Genomic DNA, 27,100 nt, shown 5'->3' with positions numbered 1-27,100 from the left:
TGAAGAAAGCATTGAACAATGATAAATCTGAAGAACAGAGAAAAATTCGCATCTGTGGAGACTTCAAGGTGACTGTAAACCCGGTCCTTCACACGGTACAGTATCCTCTTCCGAGGATAGAAGATATTTTCGCCTCACTATCCGGAGGGAAACGTTTCACCAAAATTGACTTGGCACAGGCATATCTACAGATGGAAGTTGAAGAGGCCTCTAAAAAATATCTCACGATAAATAAACACAAAGATCTGTACCAGTACAATCGACTGGTTTTCGGAGTAGCATCCGCTCCAGGTATCTGGCAAAGAGCTATGGAGCAAGTCCTCCAAGGGATTCCGGGGACTCAATGCTACCTAGGCGACATCCTCGTAACAGGAGAAAACGACAACGAGCACCTTGCCAATTTGGAGCAGGTGCTCACTAGGCTGAGAGAATGGGCCTACGAGCAAATCGCCCCAAGTGTGAATTTTTCCAAAATGAAATATCATATTGTGGCCACATAATTAATAAGGAAGGGTTGCATAAGTCACCTGAAAAAATTGAAGCGGTCATAAAAGCCCCAGCACCTGAAAATGTTTCACAATTAAGGTCGTTCCTGGGATTAATAAATTACTATCATAAATTTTTACCGAACTTATCAACTCTTCTACACCCTTTTAATGAACTGCTACAAACGGGAGTAATTTGGAAATGGAGCGAAGACTGTAAATGTGCCTTCCATAAATGCAAAGACTTAATCACGTCCAAAGAAGTTTTGGCTCATTACAACCCATCACTGCCAATCAGACTGGCGTGCGATGCATCCCCTTACGGCGTAGGAGCAGTATTATCGCATAAATTACCTGATGGCTCGGAACGGCCGATAGCTTTTGCGTCACGCTCATTGAACTCAGCTGAGCATAACTATGCCCAAATCGACAGGGAAGCACTCAGCCTGGTATGGGGAGTGAAGAAATTCAACCATTACCTACACGGACAAAAATTTACCTTGTTGACTGACCATCAACCCCTCATCTCCATATTCAACCCTAAAAAGGGCGTTCCCATTATGACAGCGCAAAGGCTACAGAGGTGGTCCCTTTTTCTAGGGCACACCAATACAACATAGAATACAAAGGATCAAAACAGCATGGGAATGCTGACGGGTTATCGCGCCTACCGTTGCCAATGGTAGAAGAAGCACCTACCGTAGACCCAGTGGAGATTTTCCACTCTACCATAGTCGAATGTCTACCAGTAACAAATTCTGCCATTGAAAGGGAAACTAGAAATGACCCGACTCTCTCACGAGTCTACGATTTAACAGTGAAGGGATGGCCAGCACATGGCGAACCACTGTTGCCAGCATTCTCGCAAAGAAGAGAGCAGCTGTCAGTGTGCCGAGGAACCTTGATGTGTGGATCCAGAGTGGTGATTCCACCCAAACTCCAGGATAAATTTCTAAAGGAACTTCACGAGGGGCATCTGGGTGGAGTGAAAATGAAGAACCTAGCCAGGGCATTTGTATGTTGGCCAGGTATCGATGGAGACATCGAAGAAATGACCAAGAGCTGCCTAGGATGCCAGAAGGTCAAAAACGCTCCACCCCAAGCCCCTCTACATCCATGGGAGTGGCCCTCATCTCCCTGGCAAAGGGTACACATCGACTTTGCTGGTCCATTTATGGACTCAATGTTCTTAATCGCGGTTGATGCACACTCCAAGTGGCTGGAGGTAATAAAGATGTCCTCCACCACCACGGAAAAAACCATCACAGTAGTAAGGACCATATTTGCCAGGAATTGGCTGCCGGAACAGATCTGTTCTGATAATGGACCGCAATTTGTGTCCGAAAAATTCAGGAAGTTCTTAAAAAACAATGGGGTAATGCACTACACGTCTGCCCCATACCATCCCGCCACCAATGGATTGGCTGAAAGGTTTGTCCAGACCTTCAAGAAGGCCATAAAGGCCATGGGTAATGAAGACATAAAACTTCAGCACAAGGTGGATAACTTCTTGTTCGCATACAGGAATGCAACACATATGGTTACAAACCAAACTCCCGCCATGATGTTCTTCAATAGAAGCCTAAGATGCCGGCTGGATTTGATCAAGCCCAACATCAGAAGGGACGTGGAGAACCGGCAATTTCAAGGCATGAATGAAAGGCCAACTAGAACCTTCCAGATAGGTCAACAAGTTTTGGCCCGGGACTACCGTACCGAGAAATGGCAGCCTGGAACTATCTGCACACGACTAGGACCGCTGATGTATACCGTGGACATCGGAGAAAGCATAATAAGGCGCCATGCTGACCAAATCATAGTCATCCGAAAAGGGACAACCTACACCACAACTCTATACGCCTAATGATGAAGTGGAGATACCCATATCTACCTCCGATCCGGTGATACTGGAACCCGATGAACCCGACACTGGCATTCAAGCCGAATCTGCCTTGCCAAAAGAACCTACTACACCACCAGAAACTACTACACCACCGAGGCGTTATCCGGACCGAGTCAGGAAGCCTCCAGAGAGACTGACTTATAATTAATTAACTGCAGCAATGTGTAGATTATTTTTCTTGTAACATGTAATTAATAATTACTTAAAATATTATGTACTGGTTGGCTAAAAGGGGAGGAATTGTAGTGTATGTGCCTTTAAGAGCCCCATGTGTACTGTAATGCCGGTAATGGCCACTCAGGCTATATAAGCCTGTATATTGTGTTGTATCAGTTAGTTCCCCTCCAGACTTTGTTTAGTAAACACCTATGAAACCAACTCCTGTCTTCAGTGTCTCTATCAACACATGGACACAACAATAACATCGCCCGCCTCTGCCCCTGCCTCAGTTCATCTGATGCTGAAACACTCATCCATGCCATTGTCACCTCTAGACTCGACTATAACATCAGTGGTGGGTAAAGTTATAGAAACAATAATCAAGGAAAAAATTAACAGGTACTTGCAGAGGTTTAAGCTAATTAAGGAGAGCCAACACAGATTTGTAAAAGGCAGATCGTGTTTGACTAATCTAATTGAATTTTTTGATGAAGTAACAGGGAGGATTGGTGAAGGAAATGCAATGGATGTTGTCGACATGGATTTTTGGAAGGTGTTTGACAAAGTACAACATACAAGGCTGGTTCACAAAATTGAGGCTCATGGAAAAGGTGGGTCAGTGGCAGCTTGGATAAGGAATTGGATTAAGGACAGAAAACAGTGAGTTGTGGTAAATGGTTGTTTTTCAGAATGGAGGATGATAGGCAGTGGTGTTCCCCAAGGGTCAGTGCTGGGGCCACTGCTTTTTTTGATATATATAAATGACCTGGATATTGGAATACAAAGTAATATTTCTAAATTTGCCGATGACACCAAACTTGGGGGTGTGGCAAACAGTGAGGATGATACCAATCGACTGCAGCAGGACATAGAAAGGCTAGCAGAATGGGCAGACAAGTGGCAGATGGAATTTAATACAGAGAAGTGTGAGGTGATGCATTTTGGCAGAAGGAACAGGGAGAGGCAATATACACTTAATGGCACAGTTTTAAAGAGTGTGCAGGGACAGAGGGACCTGGGAGTTAATGTGCATAGGTCCCTGAAGGTGGCAGGGCATATTGAGAGAGTGGTTAGCAAAGCATATGGGATCTTGGGCTTCATAAATAGAGGTATTGAGTACAAAAGTAGGGAAGTTATGTTGAATCTTTATAAAGCGCTGGTTAGGCCACTACTAGAGTATTGTGTCCAGTTCTGATCACTACACTTTAGGAAGGATGTGAAGGCCCTTGAGAGGGTGCAGAGGAGATTTACCAGAATGGTTCCGGGGATGGGGGATCTTAGCTACAAGGACAGGTTGGAGAAACTGGATATGTTTCCATTAGAGCAAAGGAGGTTGAGGGGTGATTTGATAGAGGTGTACAAGATTATGATGGGTTTGGAGAAGCTAGACGGAGAAAGGATGTTCCCACTAGTTGATGGTACAAGGACTAGGGGACACAGATTTTAGGTTTTGGGCAAGAGATACAGGGGGGATGTGAGGATAAACTTTTTTATGCAGCGAGTGGTGAGGACCTGGAACTCGCTGCTGACAGAACTGGTGGAAGCGGAGACACTCAATGTTTTCAAGGGGAGACTGGATAGGCACTTGAGGGAAATAAACTTGCGGGGCTACGGGGATAGAGCAGGGGAATGGGACTGACTGGATTGCTCTACAGAGAGCCGGCATGGACTCAATGGGCCGAATGGTCTCCTTCTGTGCCATTATGAATCTATGACTCTATTCCAATACTCTCCAGACTGGCCTCTCACCTTGCACACTTCAGAAACTTGAGCTCATCCAAAACTCTGCAGCCCAAATCTTAACTGACAGCAAGTCCCGTTCATGCATCACTCATGTGTTCGCTGACCTACTTTGGCTCCCAGTCTGGCAACATCTGGATTTTAACATTCTCATCCATGTTTTCAAATCCCTTCATAGCCGCACCACTCCCTATCTCTGTAACCTCTTCCAGCCCTACAACCCCGAGATCTCTGCACTCTTCCAATTCTGGCACTTCTGCATCACCGATATTAATCGCTCCACCATTGGCAGCCGTGCCTTCAGCTGCCTAGACCTTAAGCTCTGGAATTCCTTCCCTAAACCCCTCCAGTTCTCTACATCACCTTTCTCTTTTGAAAACCTCCTCATCACTCATCGTTCTGACCTTCAGTCACCACTCCGAACCTCTTGGCCGTTGTTTGCCATCTGTCGCTTTTCTCTGTAAAGTGCCTTAGACTTGTAACACTTGAAAGGTGCGATGTAAATGTCTGTTGTTGTTGTTCAGGTGGGACTGACTCACGTACAGCTCAAACTCAGTTCCCAGCACCAACATTCATTTGTATTTCCTCCTGATTCCTTTGGTTCAGGGGAGAGAAGCTCTTCCTAGTTTGGACAAGAGCAACTAGAGTGCTAGCTTGGCCCAGTTGGTGGCACTCTTGCTTTTGAAGCAGATTTTGGCTGCCAGAAATTCTTGGGCTGGTGCGTAACTCAAGCAGATTACCAGTCTGGGAGGGTCCTGGAATTGGGAGTGGGCCCTCGATCCATCCTAAATACCGACACACGGTCTAGAGATTACAAAAAACTAGGGTTGTATTCCCTGGAATTTAGAAGATTCGGGGTGATTTGATTGAAGCTTTCAAGATATTAAGGGGAACCGATAGGGTAGTGAGACAGAAGCTATATCCGTTGGTTGGGGAGTTTAGGAGTAGGGGACAAAACCTAAAATATTAGAGCCAGGCCTTTCAGGAATGAAGTTAGGAAACATTTCTACACGCAAAGGGCGGTAGAAGTTTGGAAATCTCTTCTGCAAACGGCAGTTGATGCTGGGTCAATTGTTAATTTTAAATTGGAGATTGATAGATTTTTGTTAACCAATGGGATTATGGGGTAAAGGCGGTTTTATGGAGTTAGGTCACAGATCAACCATGATTTCATTGAAGAGGCTCGAAGGGACTAAATGACCTACTCCTGTTCCTATGAAAGGCGCTATATAAATGCAAATTCTTTCTTTCTTATATCCATCTGCTTTATTGGACACTGCCTGAAACCTTTAGCCAATGTTATATCCTGGGCAATTTCAGAGGTTGTTAATGTAATACCTTGACCAGTGACACCTGCTTCCTCACCTTTTTATCTACTTTTTCCAACCGTACTCCATTCACGTCCCCACTTTCTTGGTTTCCTTCAACATCTGCCTCCATTTCACAGCCTCTCTGTCCTTGGTTGTCCCATCCTCCAGCTCTGAACCCTGACCATTGGCTCTCGGGGTATAAAACCATCCCAGCCACTTCACTGATCTCTGATGTCTCAGTGACTGAACCTCGCCCTCAATGACCCCTCACTTCAGTCGACCCTCCTCACTGCTGCACCTTCCTATCCAAAACCACCACCCTTTCCTTATGACCAACAAGCATTTTCCCATCTCTATTACACCTGGTCCTTGTTGATAAATCCTTGCCCCTCCCTCAGTCTGCACCTCAACAGCACGTGCATCAGCCGACCCATCATCTCCCGCCCATTTTAAAGGCTACCAGCTCTGGGTCCCACATTGAACCTGTGTTGCCCTTTTAAGTGAGGTGGGACCCACCCCTGGGAGGAAAGGCCCCGCCCCCCTGAGCAGCTCACCCAGCCAGTAAACCCACCCTGAGCCGTTCACCTGGCCGGTGAATGTTACCTGCCACTTATCAGCACAAACCTGAATGTTGTTCAGGTCTTTCTGCATGCAGACACAGATTGCTTCATTATCGGACAAATTGCGAATGGAAATGAATATTGTACAATCATCAGCAAACACTCCCACTTTTGACCTTATGATGGAGGGAAGATCATTGATGAAGCAGCTGAAGATGGTTGGGCCTAGGACACTGCCCTGAGGAACTCCTACAGCGATGTCCTGGGGCTGTGATGATTGCCCTCCAACCACCACAACTATCTTCCTTTGTGCTCGGTATGACTCCAGCCAGTGGAGAATTCCCCCCCATCCCCAATTCCCATTGACTTCAGTTTTACTCGGGTTCCTTGAAGCCACACTCGGTCAAAGGCTGCCTTGATGTCAAGGGCAGTCACTCTCACCTCGCCTCTGGAATTCACCTCTTTTGTCCATGTTTGGACAAAGGCCGAAATGAGGTCTGGAGCCAAGTGGCCCTGGCGGAACCTAAACGACATCAGTGAGCAGGTTATTGGTGAGTAAGTGCCACTTAAATGCACTGTCGATGACATCTTCCATCACCTGGTGGTTGAGAGTAGACGGATGGGGCGGTAATTGTCCAGATTGGATTTGTCCTGCTTTTTGTGGACAGGACATACCTGGGCCATTTTCCACTTTAACAGGTAGATGCCAGTGTTGTAGCTGTACTGGAACAACTTGGCTAGAGGCGCGGCTAGTCCTGGAGTGCAAGTCTTCAGCACGATAGCCGGGATGTTGTCGGGGCCCATAGCCTTTGCTGTATCTAATGTGCTCAGCCATTCTTAATATCACGTGGGGTGAATCGAATTTGCTGAAGTCTGGCATCTGTGATGGTGGGCACTTCAGAAGGAGGCTGAAGATGGTTGCAAATGCACCAGCCTTGTCTTTTGCACTCACGTGCTGGACTCTGCCATTATTGAGGATGGGGATATTCATGCAGCTTCCCCCTCCAGTTGTTTAATGGTCCACCACCATTCACGACTGATGTGGCAGGACTGCAGAGCTTTGATCTGATCCATTGGTTGTGGGATTGCTTGACTCTTTCTACAGCATGCTGCTTCTGCTGTTTATAATGCATGTAGTCCTGTGTTGTAGCTTCACCAGGTTGGCACCTCATTTTCAGGTAAGCCTGGTGCTGCTCCTGGCATGCTCTTGAACCATTGTTGGTCGCCTGGCTTGATGTAATGGTAGAGTGAGAGAGATACTGGTTACAGATTGTGGTGGAATACAATTCTGCTGCTGCTGATGGCCCGCAGTGACTCATTGATGCCCAGTTTTGAGCTGCTAGATCTGTTCTGAGTCTATCTCACTTAGCACGGTGGTAGCGTGACACAACACAATGGAGGGTGACCCCAGTGTGAAGATGGGACTTTGTTTCCACAAGGACTGTGTTGTGGTCGTCCCTATCAATACTGTCATCAATCTGTGACAGGTAGGTTGGTGAGAACAAGGTCAAGTAGGTTTTTCCCTCGTGTTGATTCTCTCACCACCTGTCGCAGGCCCAGACTGGCAGCTCTTTCCTTCAGCACTAGACCAGATGAGGTGTATGGTAGCAGAGTGGTTATGTTACTGGTGCGTGTTACTAGTAATCCAGAGGCCTGGACTAATGACGTGGAGACGTGAGTTCAGTTCCCAGCACGGCAGCTGGGGGAATTAAATTCAGTTAATTAAATACATCTGAAATTTTTAGAAAAGCTAGTATCAGTGATGGTGACCATGAAACCATGACAGTATTGATCGGAATGACCACCACATGGTCCTTGTCGTAAAAACCCAACTGGTTCACTAATGTCCTTTAGGGAAGGAAATCTGCTGTTCTCACCCGGTCTGGCCTATATGTGACTCCAGACCCACAGCAATGTGATCGACTCTTAACTGCCCCCTGAAATGGCCTAGCAAACCACTCAGTTGTACCAAACCGCTGCAAGAAATTATACTCTCTGTGGGATTTCCTTCACCCCTCAGACTGCAGCGGTTCAAGGCGGCGGCTCCCCACCACCTTCTCAAGGGCAATTAGGGATAGACAATAAATGCTGGCCTTGCCAGTGATGCCCACATCCCAGGAACGAATAAGTAAAAAAAAGCTCGATCACTAGTGGTGCTACTGAGCCACTCTTGGTGATGGACATTGAAGTCCTCCTGAAGTCTGTGCTGTATTATTCTAGGAACAACTTATCTATGTTTCTATTAAAGGGATCACGGGATATGGGGAGAAAGCAGGGAAAGGGTACTGAAATTGGATGATCAGCCATGATCTCATTAAATGGCGGAGCAGGCTCGAGGGGCCGAATGGCCTACTCCTGCTCCTATCTTCTATGTTTCTATTGTGCTCACTTTCAATTTGGTTTAAATTAATTAATTGGGCAAAGGGAACAGTGTGCTCACCTGATACCAATTTTACGCCATAATTATGAAAAGAAAGTATTTTTTCAAGTTGTTCTAAACAGCAGAATTTATGTTTTAAGATTAATTTACATTTACAACTAATATTTTAGAATCAGATGTGCACTCTTTGGTCCAGGAATGGCACTCTCGTGGAGGGCTGGGATACCATCCTTTGTTAATGAGCAGTTTGTTCTCCCACACCTCCATCCTGTTCATAGATCAGGAGCGGCTTTCCCATTTCCTACTCCAGTCAGATGGTGACTTTAAATTACATATGTTTCAAATCTAAAAACCACCGACCTGTTATTGGCCAACTGCTCTTTGATTATGCAATAATTGAAGAGGTGAAAGTGAAAGTTTTTATTCCGGAATTAGAAGGAGTGGAGACGAAATGGCTGCCAACAAACAGGTCTTCACCCTGACTGAGGAGTTAACCTGCTCCATCTGCCTGTCTCTGTTTGTGGAGCCGGTGCGACTGGACTGTGATCACAACTTCTGTAAATCCTGTATCGAGAAGTGTTGGGAAAACCAGGGGCAGTCCGCGACCTGCCCGGAATGTCGCGCAGTTTTCCCCCAGAAACGGTATAAAAGTAGCAGGGTGTTGGCCAATCTCTCTGAGAAAGCTCGGCAGCTGGACTTGAACCCGAAGCCGGAGGAGGGCCGGTCTCACTGTGAGGAACACGACGAGAAGCTGAAACTGTTCTGTGAGGAGGATCAGACTCTGATCTGTGTCATTTGTAGAGATTCGCCCGCACATTCAGGGCACAGGTTCCTGCCGGTCGGGGATGCAGTGAGAAAGTACAAGGTAAATGGACGGTAGTGTCTTAGACCCCACGGATTGTTTGTGATGTTTATGGTTCTTTAGAAGTGGAGTCGTTTCTAGTTAGTTTTACTCAGAAGAGTAGGGGAGTGGGACAAATGGGAAAGGTCTGTCTATCAAAAGGCCGGCACAAGCACAATGGGCCGAATGTCCTCCTTCCATGCTGTATCGTTCTATGGTTGTATTCTCTGATTCCAGGACTCATTTCCCAGTAGTGGCGAGATTTAAAATATGGGCGCGGACAGTGTGGCAAGTTGCTGTGATTGCTGTACTTTGGAGCTCATTACATAAATGATTTGGACTCTGGAATCACAAATTCAAAATGCAAAAGTACATTAATAAACTTGCAGAATGGCGTGTACTTGGCAACTTAATTTCAATATAAATTTTATTATGGCCTTATAAAAGGAGGCATGTCTTACAAATCTAGTTGTATTTTCTGAAGAAGTTACGAAGTTGGGGGATTAGGGAAGCCCAGTAGACCTTGTCTACTTCAACTTACAAAAAGATTTTGATAAGGTATCGCACAAGAGGCTTCTCTACAAGAGTAAAGCCTCTGATATTAATGGCAATATATTGAGCTGGACTGAGAACTGGCTGGCAGGACTGCTTCAGGCAGATCTTAATGTGTTGGGAGATTGGGCTCATGACTGGCAAATGATGTTTAACTTAAATAAGTGCAGTGTTATTTATACATGTGGGCAGGGCGAGTGTTTAACAATCATACACCCTCCAGGGAAAAGCATTAAACAAGGTCGATAAAGAAAGATCTGGTCATTCTAGTGCTTATATCTCTAAAGGTACCTGAGCAATGCCGTGAAGTGATAGCTGGAGCAAATAGAGTGTTGGGATACATTCATAGGACAATTAATTATTAGATGAGGCATGCTAATGTGTCCTTGTACAAGGCCGTGGCTAACTCTCACTGGAATACTGTGTCCAATTTTGGTGTCCTCACGTGGTGGGTGATATTGGGGCTTTGGAAAGGGTGCAGAGGAGAGTAACTAGACCAATTCCCAGTCTGAAGCATCTTAGTTATCAAGATGGGCTAAAAGAGTTGGGATTGTACACTTTTTAGAGAAGCGTAGACTATGGGGTGATCTGATTGAGGTTTATCAGATGATGAAGGGAATAGACTATGTTCCAGTTGACAGTTTGTTCCAATTAAATAAGTTAGGGGGGACCAGGGGTCGCAAATTTAAGTTGTGTAAGGCCAGATCTAGGTTAGATGTCAGGAGATGGTTCTTTTCCCAGAGAATAGTGGACCTCGGGAACAGGCTGCCGTCTTGTGCAGTGGTCGCAGACTCACAGAATTCCTTCAGGTGAGAGCTGGGATTGTTTCTGGTTGGGGCAGAGGTAGGTACGGCAGGGAATTCAGGGCCAGCGTGATCTCCTGCACTAGTTTCGATCGCCTGGCTGGGTCGGAGAGGAATTTTCCCAGATTTTTTCTCCCAAATTGGCCTGGGTTTTAACTGTTTTTGCCTCTCCCAGGAGATCACATGGTTGGGGAGTTTACAGATTGTGATACACAAAGTACCACAATTGTGTGGGACAGGGGGGATGGACCAGAGGGTCTTTACATGTCTGTCATTGTTCACATGTTCATATAATGGTGAGGTGGTATTTTGGTAGGAACAATAAGGAGGCCACCTACTGCTTGGAACATGTGTCAAAATGGGGTGACGAAGCAAAGGGATCTGGGGGTACAGACACACAAATCACAGGTTATTAAGGCCATTAGAAAGAAGCTGACAAAGCACCGGGACAGAAGCAAAATACTGCAGATGTTGGAAATCTGAAATATAAATAGAAATTGCTGGAAATAATCAGCAGGTCAGGCAGCATCAGTGGAGAGAGAAACAGAGTTAACGTTTCAGTTTGATGACCATTCGTCAGAACTGGAAAAAGTTAGAGATGTAATGGATTTTATGCAAGTGCAGGGGCAGGAAAGGGGGAGGGGTGGAAAGAACGATCAGTCCTCAGCAAAGGCCTGAGCTTCATCCCCTTATGCCCCCACCTCAATGAATTTCAGGCTCGGCAAGACGCTGAGCTCTTTTTCCATTGTCTTCGTCTCCGTGCCCACTTCTTTGTCCAGTAGTCGTCCTCCCGCACGGCTGACCCTTTCTCCCACTTTCAGATTTCTCGTTCTACCTGGACCCCTCCCTCAAGCCTCTTACCCTCTCTAGATCTATTCATTGTGACTGCTGGCGTGACATTGGCCATCTCAATTTCTCTGCTCCCCTCACTCACTCCAACCTACCTCCCTCTGAACTTGTAGCACTCTGTCCTCTCAGATCCAACACCAACATTGTAATTAAACCTGCTGACTAGGGTGGTGCTGCTGTTTGGTGAACCTTGCAGAGGCTGAACGCCAACTCTGACACCTCCTCCTACCTCCCCCTGGACCATGACCCCACTACCGAACATCAAACCATTGTTTCCAAGACTGTCACTGACCTCTTCTCCTCTGGAGATCTTCCCTCCATGGCTGTCAAACTCATAGTTCCCCAACCCCGCACAATCCGCTTCTACCTCCTTCCCAAGATCTACAAACAGGACAGCCCTGGAGAACCCATCATTTCAACCTATTTTTGCCCCATGTAACTGATAACTTCCTATTTCGATTCTATCTCTACTCCCTTTGCCCAGTCTCTTCTGACCTACATGCATGACTCTTCCGACTCCCTCCGCCACTTTAACAGTTTCCAGTTTGCTGGCCCCAACATTCTCCTCTTCACTGTGGATGTCCAATCCCTCTACACCTCCAGCCCTCATCAGGACGGCCTGAGGGCACTGCCAAAATCTCGACTCCCGAGTAAGACTCTTCAAACACAAAGTATCGTCAAAGGAAGACTTTATTAGTTCTTGTATACAAGGGAAGCGGACATGTAGACAATGGCTACGCTGACCACGTCAAAGATCATAGGCAAAAGGTAACATATTTATAGTTAAAGCAGGCCTTCAGAATCACATGATCGAAGTCTGAGATCATAATTAGTAACAAGAAAAATATAGTGTTAGTAAAACTGTAATCAAGGATAAAAAGGGCTGGAAAAAAAAGGAATGCCTATAGATAGGGTTATCTAATCTATAAGTTCTGTTCTTCTTTGACTCCCTATCCTGGTTTATTCATGACTCAAGGACTCTCTTCATCTAGCTATGTGAAAGAGATAGGGAGGCTTACAGTATGTACCTCTGAAGGTCTTTGTTCTAATTAACAGATGAGGTCATCTGTTAATTTGGAGAGTTCTGCTTTTTCAGCAGAACTAGCAATTACTAATCTATGGAAGCCATTTTGTGTTTTCTATTCTGTACCTTGTGAAGCCATTTTGTAATATAAAAGTACACTTCCTCAGCACTCCACTTCTTCCTTGAATAGAGGCCCAAACAATCACCATCCACCACCGCCCTCCACCTGGCTGAACTTGTTCTCACATTGAACAACTTCTCCTTTGACTCCACTCACTTCCTCCAAATTAAAGGTGTTGCTATGGGAATCCACATGTGTCCTAGCTGTGCCTGTCTTTTTGTGGGATATGTGGAACATTCTTTGTTCCAGTCCTACTCAGGTCCTCTCCCTCACCTCTTTTTCTGATATATTGATGACAGTACTGGTGCCATTTCCTGCTCTTGCCCTGAACTAGAAAATTTTGTTCACTTTGCTTCCAATTTCCATCCTTCCTTCACCTTCACATGGTCCATCTCCAACTCTTCCCTTTGCTTCCTCGACTTCTCTGTCTTCATCTCTGGGGACAGGCTAGTGACAAGCATCCACTATACGCCCACTGACTCCCACAGCTACCTGGACTACACTTCCTCCCACCCCGCTTCCTGTAAGGACTCTATTCCATTCACCCAGTTTCGCCATCTCCACCACATCTATTCTGACGATTCCGCCTTCCATACTAGTGCTTCCAATATGTCTATCTTTATCCTCAACCGAGAATTCCCCTCTACCGTGGTTGACACGGCCCTTGACCATGTCCGTTCTATTTCCTGCACTTCTGCTCTCACCCCTTCCCCATCCTCCCAGAACCACCTTTCACCCCACCAGCCTCCACATTCAGCGGATCATCCTCTGCCATTTCCGTCACCTCCAGCATGACCCCACCACTAAACACATCTTCCCCTCCCCTCCCCTTTCAGCATTCTGAATGGACCGCTCCCTCTGCAATGCCCTGGTCCACTCCTCAATCACCCCCCAACACCCCCTCCCATTCCTAGGACACCTTCCTGTGCAAGCGCAGGGGATGCAACACCTGCCCATTTACGTCCTCCCTTCCCTCTGTCCAGGGCCCCAAACACTCCTTCCAGGTGAAACAGCGATTTACTTGTACTTCTTCCAAATAAGTATACTGTATTCATTGCTCACGATGTGGTGTCCTCTACATTGAGGAGACCAAACGCAGATTGGGTGACCGCTTTGCGGAACACCTCCATTCACACCGTAACTGTGGCCCCGAGCTTCTGGTATACTGTCACTTTAATTCTCTGCTCCACTCCCACTCTGACCTCTACATCCTTGGCCTCTAACACTGTTTCAATGAAGCTCAACATAAGCTCGAGGAACAGTACCTCATCTTTCGATTCGGCCCTTTACAGCCTCTGGACTCAACATCAAGTTCAACAATTTCAGACTATAACCTCTGCCCCTATTTTCTCACGTGGCAGCTGTTGATGATTCCACCATTCCCATTTACACCTCTTCTAGACCCATCATTTGTTTTTTAACTTGTGCCATTAACATCTCCTTTTGCCTCGCACCATCATCCCTTTTGTCATTTAATCTCTCCTGCCTTCCCTCCTATCACATACCTTCCCTTTTTATCTTTCCTCCCTTCCCCCATTCCTGCCCCTGCACTTGCTTAAAATTTGTTACATCTCTAACTTTTTCCAGTTCTAATGAAAGTTCATCGACTTGAAACGTTAACTCTGTTTCTCTCTCCACAGATGCTGAGTATTTCCAGCATTTTCTATGTTTATAACAAAGCACTGAGGTTCATTTCTATAGGGACAGAATTGAAAAGTAGAGAAGTTATTTTAAACTTGGAGTACTGTGCAGTTTTTATCTCCATTTTATAAGAACGATATAGAGGCACCAGGAAGGTGCAAAAGAGATTTGCAAGGATGATTCCAGAACTAAGAGGTTATACCCATCAGAAAAGATTGAACAGGCTGAGGCACTTTTCTCTAAGAAAAGGTAACCTGAAGAACGTCTTCAATATCATCTGAGGGTTCGATAGGGTAGACATAGAGAAGATGTTTCCACTAGTCTGTGTGTGTGTGTGTCTGTGTGTGTGTGTCTGTGTGTGTGTGTCTGTGTGTGTGTCTGTGTGTGTGTATTTTGGTGTCTCTCTGTGTGACGTTGTGTCTGTGTGTAGTTGGGGGGGCGGGGATACGTCTTTATTAATTGCTTTTTCCGACCCTTATCGCTCGATTTTCCTCAGCACCTTCTTCTCATAAATGGTTGGTAATAGTTTTCATAAGTGGGCGAAATCACTGCGATGTCTGGGCTACTGTAGGCGAAGCTAAACTATCAATTCCAATACACTGTCTGCTGGAGTATATCTGTCAGGGCCCCTACAGTCTGCTTTCAACAATTAGATCACTTTATTCAGGTTACAACTACTGGTCAGGACTTTATTTCAAAATACACAAAACCACAAAACACATTCACCGAACAGAAATTCCTCATTACAAAGTGTAGCCCGTACTCTGAAACTCGAATAATTTCTGGGCACTACCTGTGATGCCCACTTCGGGTTTTGTCCTTGACTCCTCCTGTCACTTGGGATGTGTTTGAATATCATGGCGGTATCTGATCGCCTCATCAATTCAATCAATTGATGGACAATCCCGGGCTGGTGGCTGCACTTTGCTGATGTGCTCGTCAGATGCACTGAGAGAGATGTTTTACCCCAATATCCCGAGTCCACTGTAAACTACATATTTCCATCTTCATAGCTGTAATTCCCCATCCCGAGTCCACTGTACACTGTACCTTTCCTTCTTCATAACTGTAACCGCCATCTCGAGTCCACTGCACACTGCATCTTTCCTTCTTCATAACTGTAACCGCCATCTCGAGTCCACTGCACACTGCATCTTTCCATCTTCATAACTGTAACCCCCCATCTCGAGTCCACTGCACACTGCATCTTTCCATCTTCATAACTGTAACCCCCCATCTCGAGTCCACTGCACACTGCATCTTTCCATCTTCATAACTGTAACCCCCCATCTCGAGTACACTGTACACTGCATCCTTTCCATTGCTTTTAGGTCCTTCCTATAATTGGGTCCCTAAAACGGCACACAATACAGCTATTGTGGGCTATGTTCAGTATTACCTAATTATTTTGTATTCTATATCTATCAATATAAAACCAAAGTTATTTGCCTTTTTATGGCCTTATCTACTAGCACTGTTTGCTTACTGGCACGGCCACTCGTCACCTCTACTCAATTTTAGATGTTATCTGTTAAGTGCGTTGCCTTTTTCTATAAATACTTCAAAAGTGTACTCTTTTGGATTGTGTTCCATTAAACTGCATCTGCCACCTATTTGACTTTCCTGGTGGCCTATTTACTTCCTCTTGGAATTCTTGTCATAATTTGCCATTTGGTGTCATCAGCAACACCGACCTCCGTGGATCACCACTCGCCATTTCTTTCTAGTTTAAAAACATTCTCTTATCCCCTACACTTTGTTTTGTGCCCTCCAACCACCTCACAATCCGTAAGATAAGCATTTCGCTGAAGATGAATAGACAGAAGATTCCGAGCTGGTGGTGTACGATTCTGCAACATGTGCTTCTGGTGTGTGCCAGGAGTCCAGAAGCAGACTTTTTAATCCCATGGCGGTCAAATCCTCCTTAAATCGTTGCAACATTATCTTTGCAATAAATCGCTTATGTGGTACTTCAGCAAATGCAACTCACCCGTAGGCCAAAGCATCTTTATGTTAACCAGTCTTTTGATTAACATCATCAGATATTGTGTCTCTTATCTTCAAGATTGAAGCTCGGTAAATGTGTTGCCTCCATCTTAAACCCCAACTATATAAAACTGTACAAAATCAAATAAAAATATGATGGCTTTTGACAAGATCTGGTTCTATTTTTAGGACCAGCTGAAATCCACCTTGGATTCCATGGAAGATAAAAAGGAAAATAAAAGTGAATTGAAACGTCAGCAGGAGGAGAAAATTTCGGAACTGGATGTAAGTACTATCAGTGCTACTTGAAAACACTGCACTGTAGAAATTCAACATGGGCAGCAGTGCTAAATGGGCCAGTATTGTATTGGCCACCAGATACACTCCCTGCCCAATATGCACTCCCATTGCCTTCAATAGAACTGAATATCATACGGAACGTGTAACAGGCGGTCAATGGGATACCGCCCAATTAGCACTACTGCCTAAGACCAATTTCAATGTGACTCCTATGCAACCCGCTTCTTGTATTATCTCTCACCATCTTAGGAACTCACAGGATCCCTGGAACAAGACATCTCTGCACAATTTGCAAAAATCCATCGATATCTTCAAGACAAAGAAAAAGGTTTAATTGAAGCACTCAGGATGCAACAAGAGGAAGATGTTCAATTAATGGAGATCAACTTGGCAACAGTTGAAGAAGAATTAAGATCCCTTGAAGACGATATATCGAACATTCTTGCTGTTATCGACCAGCAAGACAACATTGCTTTTCTCAAGGTAACGCTTTACGAACCACCTATTCAAGGAGGTAGGGTTCACTTTCTGTGACCCTACCAACCCAACAGGCACTAGTTGGACAGGCAGTTAAATTGTGCTGGGTTACTCACCTGCTGCAAATATAAAAATATAAGAAATAGGAGCTGGAGTAGGCCATTTGGCCCCTCGAGCCTGCTCTGCCAATCAACAAGATCATGGCTGATCTTCTACCTCAAATCCACCTTCCCGCACTATCCCCATATCCCGTAATTCCCTTAGTTCCCAAAAATTGATCGACCTCTGTCTTGAATATACTCAACGACTGAGCATCCACAGGTCTATGGGGTAGAGAATTCCAAAGATTCACAACCCTTTGAGTGAAGAAATTTCTTCACATCTCAGTCCTAAATGGCCGACCCCTTATTCTGAGACTGTGACCCACGTGTTCTAGATTCCCCAACCAGGGGAATCATTTTCTCAGCATTAACCCTGTCAAGCACATTAAGAATGTTATATGTTTCAATTAGATGACTTCTCATTCTTCTAAACTCTAGGGAATATAGGCCGAGTCTACTCAATCTCTCCTCATAGGGCAATCCCATTATCCCAGGAACCAGTCTAGTGAACCTTTGTTGCACTCCCTCTAAGGCAAGTATGTCTTTCCTTAGGCAAGGAGACCAGAACTGGACACAGTACTCCAGGTGTGGCCTCGCCAATGCCCTGTATAATTGTAGTGAGACTTCTTTACTCTTATATTCTAATCCCTTTGTAACAAAAGCTAACGTTCCATTTGCTTTCCTAATTGCTTGCTGTACCTGCATGTTAACTTTCTGTGATTCATGTACAAGGACACCCAGGTCCCTCTGAATGCAAACATTTCCCAGCCTCTCACCATTCAAAAAATGTTCTGCTTTTTTTGCTTTTCCTACCAAAGTGGATAACTTCACACTTCCCCGCATTGTATTCCATTTGCCATGTTCTTACCCACTCAGTCAACCTGTCTAGGTCTCTCTGCAGCATCTTTGCGTCCTCCTCACTGTTTAAATTCCCACCTAACTTTGTATCATCAGCAAACTTAGATACATTACACTCAGTCCCTTCATCTAAGTCATTAATATGGATTGTAAATAGCTGAGGCCCAAGCACTGATCCTTGCGGAAACCCACTACAGCCTGCCAACCTGAAAAATTCCTCTTTATTCCTGCACTCTTTTCTGTCCATTAACCAATCCTCAATCCATGCTAATATATTACCCCCAATCCCATGAGTCCTAATTTTATGCAAAAATCTCTTGTGTGGCACCTTATCGAATGCTTTTTGAAAATTCAAATACACTACATCCACTGGGTCCCCTTTATCCATCCTATTAGTTACATCTTCAAAAATCTCAACAGATTTGTCAAACACGATTTCTCTTTCATAAAGCTCTGCATAATCATATTACGGTTTTCTAAGTGCCCAGTTACCACGTTCCTAATAACAGATTCTGGCATTTTGCCTACTACAGATGTCAGGCTAACTAGTCTATGGTTCCCCATTTTTTCTCTTCCTCCTGTCTTAAATAGCGGGGTTATGTTTGCTACCTTCCAATCCGTGACGACTGTTCTAAAATCTAGGGAAAATTGAAAGATTATTACCAATGCATCCACTATCTCTGCAGCTACCTCATTTAAAACCCTAGGATGCAGGTCGTCAGGTCCACGGGATTTGTCGCCACTTAGTCCCATTTAAGTTCCCCAGTAGTATGTCTTTACTTATACTGCTTTCTTTAAGTTCCTCATTCTCTCTAGACCTTTGGTTCCCCATTATTTCACTATTACTGCATCTTTGGTTTGCCCAGCCTATATCTAAATTAAAGCCCCCTATGATTACTGTATTACCCTTGTTACAGGCACCTCTAATTTCCTGATTTATACTCTGCCTGACATTACAACCACTGTTTGGGGGCCTATAAACAACTCCCACCAATGTTTTCTGCCCCTTGCTGTTTCTTCGCTCCACCCAAACTGATTTTACTTCTTGATTTTCCGAGCTAAGGTACTTTCTCTCTGCTGTCTTTATCTCATCCTTTATTATCAGGGGTACCCCTCCTCCTTTTCCATTTTGCCTATCTCTTATAAAGTTAAGTAACCTGGATTATTTCGTTCCCAACCTTTGTCACTTTGCAACCACATCTTCGTAATGGCTATTAAATCAAACCTATTAATTTCTATCTGTTCCAATAAGTCATCTATTTTGTTGCCAATGCTTCGTGCATTCAGATATAATGGCCTAGAAATTCAGTGGCCTGCGCCACCAGTTTACGCCCAAAGAGGGCACTCAGTGGCTTTTGCGCCACTGGCCACACCTACCGCGCCGCCACCGATGAAGTCATCGGTGTGCGCAGTGCCCCGCTCCCGCCCCGATGACCATATTTGGTCGCGCCCGCCTCTTCAGCGCCGGCCGCAAATAGCGACCGGTACACAGGGGCCTACCTGTGGCGGGTAGTGGCGCTAGTTAAGGTGGAGGTGCGGCCGGCCGCTTTTTCGGCGGCCGCCTGCCAGCATCTCCGTCCCCGGTCTCCTACACCCCACCCCCCCCCCCCCCCCCCCCCCGCGGCATTGCCGGCTGTTTCCCGAGAGCCCGGCACTTCTCCTTGGTGCCGGGCTCATTTGCCGGCACTCGCGAGCGGGGATCGCGCTGTTGCAGGCACCTCCCCCTTAACAGTGGGAGGAAGGCCTGCAGTACGCAGCATGCCGTGCCGCAGCGTGTGGCGCTGCGGCCCTTAGCGCGCCGATATTCAGTTTCAGCGCCCCAAGCCTCGATTAGCGGCCCGCTTCCATTTGGGGCGCAGAAACTGAATATCCGGATGGCGCAAGTGGCCCAGGCGAGCTTGGCACCCCAAACGGCGCCCAACTGAATTTTTAGCCCAATGTCTTTAGCTTTGAGCTTTGTCTATTTTTCCCTGATGTCACCTTAGTCACTGATGCCCTATTACCTTTGTTACACTCAAGAAAGGAGGGAGACAAAAAATAAGGAACAACAGGCCAGTTAGCCTGACATCTGTCGTCGGGAAAATGCTGGAATCCATTGTTAAGGAAGTTGTATCAGGGCACTTAGAAAATCATAACATGATTAGGCAGAGTCAACATGGTTTTATGAAAGGGAAATCGTGTTTGACAAATTTATTAGAGTTTTTTGAGGATGTAACTGGCAGGGTGAAGGGAAAATAGCGGATGTGGTATATTTGGATTTCCAAAGGGCATTCGATAAGGTGCCACATAAAAGGTTATTACACAAGATTAGTGCTCATGGGGTTGGGGGTAATATAGTAGCATGGATAGAGGATTGGTCAATGGACAGAAAACAGAGAGTAGGGATAAACGGCTTTTTCAGGTTGGCAGGCTGTAACTAGTGGGGTGCCGCAAGGATCTAGATGAAGGGACCGGGTGTAATGTATCCAAGTTTGCTGATGATACAAAGCTAGATAGGATAGTAAGCTGTGAGGAGAGCACAGAGTCTGCAAAGGGATATAGTTAGACTGAGTGAGTGGGCAGTAACGTGGCAGATGGAGTATAATGTAAGGAAATGTGAGATTATTCACTTTGGTAGGAAGAATAGAAAAACAGTATGGCCTAGAAATTTGGCTGAGGCGCCAAGTTCGCCTGGGCGCTGATTTTTGCGCTGCGTTGGGAGTAATACCGATCACCAGAAATTCAGTTTCAGAAACCCTCGAGGGAGACGGGGCGAGGCTCGAGGCGCTCCGCATCCCTCTTAGGGCTCTGAAACTGAATATCACAGCGCAACGTGCCGCAGTGCCACACGCTGCGGCATGGCACGCTGCGGTACTGCAGGCCTTCCTCCCATTGTTAAGGGGGAGGGGCCTGCAACAGTGTGATCCCCGATCGCGAGTGCCGGCAAAAGAGCCCGGCACCGAGGAGAAGTACCGGGCTCTCGGGAAACAGCCGGCAATGCCGTGGGGGGGGGGGGGGCGTCAGGAGGCCGGGGACGGAGGTACTGGCAGGCGGCCGCCCCGCACCTCCACCTTAACTTGCGCCGCTGCCGGCACAGCAAGGCCCCATGAACCGGGCGCGGGTAGCGAACGGTGCTACAGCGGCGTTCGCTACCAAATATCGTGAACGGGGCGCTAATGGGGCGCTGCGCACACCGATGACGTCATTGGTGGCGGCGCAGCGCAACAGGCTAATGCCACCATTAGCGCCCCTGCTGAATATCGCGGGAGGCGCAGCCAGTGGCGCTACAGCCACTGACTGCCTCTTTAGGCGCTAACAGGTGGCGCTACTCACCCAATTTCTCCCCCTATGTTTTTTAAATGGTGAGAAACTTTCAAATGTTGGTGTTCAGAGATATTTGGGTGTCCTCGTGCAAGAAACACACAAAGCTAGCATGCAGGTACAGCAAGCAATAAGGAAGGCAAATGGCTTGTTGGCCTTTATTGCAAGTGGGTTGGAGTATAAGAGTAAGGAAGTCTTGCTACAGTTGTACAGGGCCTTGCTGAGACCACACCTGGAGTACTGTGCACAGTTTTGGTCTCCTTATCCAAGGAAGGATATACTTGCCTTGGAGGTGGTGCAACAAAGGTTCACTAGATTGATTCCTGGGATGAGAGGGCTGTCCTATGATGAGAGATTGTGTAGGATGGGCCTATACTCTCTGGACTTTAGAAGAATGAGAGCTGATCTCATTGAAACATACATGATTCTGAAGGGGTTTGACAGGGTAGATGCTGTGAGGTTGTTTCCTCTGGCTGGAGTGTCTAGAACTAGGGGCATAGTCTCAGGATAAGGGGTAGGCCATTTAAGACTGAGATGAGGAGGAATTTCTTCACTCAGAGGGTTGTGAATCTTTAGAATTCTTTGCCCCAAACACTGAAATAGTTAAATTTTTGGACTCTAGGAGAATCAAGGGATATGGAGATCGGGCGGGAAAGTGGAGTTGAGGTCGATGATAAGCCATGATCTTATTGAATGGCGGAGCAGGGGTCGACGGGCCTACTCCTGCTCTTATTTATTATGTTCTTATGATCTCCCTGTTCCTTCCTGACCCACTCCTTATTTTTTACCCACAACTCTACTGTAGAACCTTGACATTACTCTTGCTGCTTTTAAATTTACTCTTTCCTGAATCCTCCCATCCCCCTTCATTAGTTTAGAGCCATCATTTCCGATTTTAGCAGATGGTCCTGAAGAGGTGGCTAGTTGTCTGCCCAAATCTTGAGGCGTCCTTTTTTCATATATGTTCACCGCAATTTTAACATCAGCCTGAGCAGGGAAGCTGCTGCGGATTTCCTGCCAGGTGACGGTGTGGAGCATTCGTAAGCTGAAGATGCATTTGAGCTAAATTTTTTTTATTTTCTTTGTGGGCCAGGAGGTGCAGATGCCTCGACCTGGATCCCTCCCCTTCCCTACCACAAACCCCCCCCCCCCTTCCCCGAACACCTTCCGACACTTGCCTACTCCTGGTCCTATCTTCTAAAATGTATTGAAATATATGCCCGCTGTGTTTTGCTGCTATCAAGCTGTCTGGTTTCAGATTGCCAGGAACCTTTGCCCAGATTTCACAGTAGACCATCGCAAGTTATTAACTGGTGATTGAAATGCACGGCAAAGTAGAACTTAAGTCATATCTTACATCGATACCATTCTCATTTTTAATTTTTTTCATATACAGGAAATGAAAAGATTGCCAGAAAGGTGGGTATATGATCTAAACCCATCATTTGATACATGACAAGTCTTTGGAGTGTTATTTTCAGAAATTAACCTATTCGAAAATCCCATTCAGATATCTGTGGAATGAAGACAATGAAAGTGAGGGGGAAGATGGAAGTGATGATGATGACGATGACGATGACGATGATGATGATGATGATGAAAATGGAAGTGATGAAGTAACTGGGAGTTTATCTTCTGAAGAACATGAGGAAGATCCAGTGGGATTCAGTGCCCTGACACTGGGATTGTTCAGGGGACCTTTACTGTACACAATGTGGAAAGGAATGAAAGAAATCATCGCTCCTGGTGAGACTCGACCGTTTATTTACCATGTGGCCCCACTTTATCTAAAGGGAAATGGCCGGGTTGTGTTTGAATTAGTGTGAAGGAACTTGCTACTTACCCGGTCTGTGATTGTATCACTAAGATAGTTGGGCTGAAATTTCCGAGGCACAGCACCAGGGGCACTCCCTCGCATGGAGCTGGCAACTTGGTGCAATTGCTCCTGATTTCCCACCCATTGAAATTAATGGCAAAAACTGGGAATTCTTGTAAAAGCGTCCATTGCATTCCAGACCCACAATTCTTGCCTGGTTTTCCTTAATTTAATTAAGCCAAAGCTTCCCTGATATTTTATTTCAATAGTGGGGTTACCAAAGTGGAATCAAACCCCTGAAGGAGGAGGATTGTGTAGGGAGAGCACTTTCTCTGGTATAAACACTGTAGAGGGGAACTTTGCCTGTTGTCCTGAATATCCACAATTCACGGTGCGATGCCTGAGATTAACTGCTGGAAGGCGAGGCTCCCGCAAGAAGTGCCTACTTGGAAACGTGGCGAGGGGGGGCGGGGTGTGGTTGGAGAGTGATCTTTAGCGATTGTGCAAACCGGGCAGGATTGTATGGGCTGCAGCTTCTACTCACCGCGCGATATTCAATTCAATATTGGGCGCAGTGTATACGCTGATGTGACATCGCCCGTGTTGCTCTAATACCCCGGACTAATTTCTATCCCATTGAATTCACAATGATGCAGTAAAGTGATTTTCTAGAACCCGCTACACGAGCAGGGCTTGAATTTTGTGCAGCTAATGATAGGGACGCAGTGCAGGTGGTATCACGTTATTTGCCTGTTATAGCCTCAACCCAATATGCAGTTCCTTTTGGCTCGAAACTCACTCGGGCGGTGCAGCAAAACGGGTGGTAGTGGACCAGCTTCCCGCTATACTCAGCGCCTGATATTCAGTTCCATTGCAGTCAACGCAACTCAATATCAGGCGCTGCGTGTAATGGGCGGCTGGTCCAATACCGTTCAATTTGCACCATAGCCCGAGATGAATGTCTAGCCCATTGAGTACAATAGAACCGGGGGCATAATGGGCAGGGACCAATATTTCACCTGTTTTGATTCCCAAGCCAAGTCGAATTTCAATCCCGAAGGATTCCCAAAGGGAAATAGGATAATTAGCATTTCAGACACTCTGGGTAGAAATTCATCTTGTGCGATAGGGTAAAACAGGCGGTATGGCATGGGCGGTCTGTTATAGGTGCAGCCCAATATTCAGTCCCAGTACAGTCAATAGAATTGACTGTCAGGCAGGAGATATAATGGGAAGTCGATCCAATAGTGCCGACTGCCCAGGACGGATTTCTACCGCAAGGTGAATTATGAAATAGGAATTCATACATTGCAGTCAAAGGGCGGTAGCACAAACTCTGCAGTATCTGATCATCTGCCTGTGTTAAGACGTGCCCAATATGCCCTTCCATTGACTTCAACACAACTGAGTATCGGGTGGGCTTATAATAGGTGGCCGCTGTGATACCGCCCGTTTTGTGAGACCACCAAGATGAATTTACACCCCAATGGAATATCAGGTGGGGTGTGTAACTGGCGGCCAATCAGATACCGCCCGTATTGCACTATCGCCAAGATGAATTTCTATCCACACGTATGTGAATGAAAGAGAATTATTTATGACTGAAAAGTGGTATTTGCGGTTAAATGAGGATGACCTATGTGCAGGATGCAATTATGCAGAGATGAAATAATAGCCGCTGTTCATACTCGTTTGTGTGAAGCTTTTAACTTTGTTATTTTTATTTCTTCCAAGTTCCAGCGCCACTGATTTTCGACTCAAACACAGCGTCTCCTCATCTCATCCTGTCTGAGGACCAGACCAGCGTAAAACTCAGCGACAGGAAAGCAAGGCTTTCTAATAATCCAGAGAGATTCGATATGAGTCCCAGTGTGCTGGGATCAGAGGGATTCACATCTGGGAAACATTACTGGGAGGTGGAGGTGGGGGATAAGACTGAGTGGATTGTGGGTGTGGCCACAGAGTCAGCCAATAGGAAGGGAGTGATCAGTCTTCTCCCTGAAAATGGATATTGGACTCTGTCATTGACAAATGGAGTTGAATATGAGGCCGACCAGATTCTTGCATTAAGCGTGAAACCCAAGACCATCGGAGTTTACCTGGACTACGAGGGAGGACAAGTGTCATTTTACAATGCTGCTGCTATGTCTCATCTCTCTACTTCCATTGACGCATTCACTGAGAAACTCTTTCCTTATTTCTCTCTTTATGTAAACGATAGTTATACAAATGCTGAGCCTCTTAAATTGCACCATTTAGTTTTGTAAAACCTTACACTATTGAAGTGAGAGCCAGGGAAGAGAAATAATCTGGATCTCACCGCTGTGTTCATTATATTGTGTGCAAATTCCAACAAACTACAACAGAAAATCAGAACTGTGAACATGTAGCTAGCGTCCTCTGTTCAGCAAGATTGACACAGATTGAAAACCCTTTTAAACATTTGTTGATTGGTGTAAGGAAAGTGTTAATCAGACCGTCCTGAGGTCTGTTGGCATTATATTCCTATTGATTTCTCATTATATTGTAGTAATAGTAACCTTTAGCTATTGCCTGTTAAGTGAGGAAGTTTAAGTCAATTTAGATGCAGTTGCGACTGAACTGCTGGATTAAGACTGATCTTTAAAGCAATGGCCAGTTTAGACAATAAACTTCATTAAAAGACAGTCCAGTGCATGTATTTCAGAGAGCTTTAATCATTTGATAACAAGTTAGTTCTGCAGAAGGAAATATCTGTGAACACATCATCCTTTTTTAGAAGCAGGAGATTGGTATGGAGTGGTACAGATTAATAATTAGAACTTCCACTTGGTAAAATAGCAACAAGACTGAAACTATTGATACAAAGTAGGGGAGCGGTACTCCTCTACAGAAAACGAAGTCGTTCAAACTTTACCGATCAGGGATAACGGAAGAGGCTCGTTAAAATTCACTTTATACAGAGTTGTATTGGGTAATGCAGAAACATGTAGATTGCTACGTCGAAGGAGCCATAGAGTCATAAAGGCACAGAAGGAGGCTATTCGGCCCACCGAGTCCGTACTGGCTCTCTGTAGAGCAATCCAGTCAGTCCCATTCCCCTGCTCTATCCCCGTAGCCCTGCAAGTTTATTTCCCTCATGTGTCTATCCGTTCTCCCTTTGAAAACATTGAGGCCGAGAAATTCAGTGGGTTGCGCCAGCCGCTAACGCCATAAAAGGGCTATATTTCCGGCGCTAGACACTTAGCGCCTGAACGCAGTCCGATCTGCGCCGACGCCCAACTTCAGTTGACAATTAGCGCCGGCGCAAAGTGTTTTTGCCCGCTCAGGTGCGCGCGCAGCTTATGACGTCATATCGTCGCGCAACGCTGTTTGCGCGCCCCAAACCGGAAATTCAGTGGCGCCCGCCCAATGTGGGCGTGGCGCTGCTAAGAACTGTGAGGTGGAACGCAAAAGAGGCCCTGTGGGCCTCGGGGAGCGCAAATTAAAGGGCACTTACACTGACCTATAAAGCCCAGCCATTTTGCTGCAAAGACTTTACTGCTTTGGATTTCTGGACAGAGACCAAGGGACAGAGGTTACAGATTTGGGACAACATAGGAGAGGTATTTTTGGCTTCTGGCCAGTGCTTTGACATTTGATTCATTGTGATTTATCTGTTCTCAACTTTATTATGGGGGCTGTATGGGGGGCCAACCCTCAGTTGCAGCATTATGTGCGAAGGGCTCGCAGATGCTGTGAGAGAGGGCCAGCCATGCCTAGACGCAGAGGGGCCATCAAGCGTCGGCAACGTAGGCCTTACCCACTCAGGCAATACCGGCAGCAGGTGTCCTATCTCACCATGACTGCGGCGCATTGTGTGAAGAGGCTGCACTTCAGAAGGGAGGTGGTTGCAGAGATCTGCCAGCTGCTTCA

At 46.0% G+C, this 27,100-nt stretch overlaps 2 protein-coding genes across 2 annotated transcripts in view; both read left to right on the top strand.

The window, feature by feature from the left end:
- The window catches only part of LOC147095572 (scavenger receptor cysteine-rich domain-containing protein DMBT1-like), a 960,763-nt gene that overhangs the window by 451,838 nt on the left and 481,825 nt on the right, over positions 1-27,100 (top strand). The gene's annotated exons all lie outside the window — the stretch shown is intronic.
- Positions 8,882-26,401, top strand: LOC147095575 (zinc-binding protein A33-like). Its single transcript, XM_085974698.1, has 6 exons — positions 8,882-9,402; positions 16,544-16,639; positions 16,904-17,137; positions 22,787-22,809; positions 22,901-23,136; positions 24,941-26,401. The coding sequence occupies exons 1-6, from the start codon at positions 8,989-8,991 to the stop codon at positions 25,471-25,473; spliced, it is 1,536 nt and encodes a 511-aa protein (XP_085830824.1). The 5' UTR covers positions 8,882-8,988; the 3' UTR covers positions 25,474-26,401.

This window comes from Somniosus microcephalus, unplaced genomic scaffold, assembly GCF_052327205.1.
Source record: "Somniosus microcephalus isolate GS21.2 unplaced genomic scaffold, FLI_Smic_1.0 unresolved_chr1, whole genome shotgun sequence".
NCBI lineage: Eukaryota > Metazoa > Chordata > Chondrichthyes > Squaliformes > Somniosidae > Somniosus > Somniosus microcephalus.
Note: the sequence above shows the minus strand (reverse complement) of the source record. Positions and strands in the feature narration are given on the sequence as shown.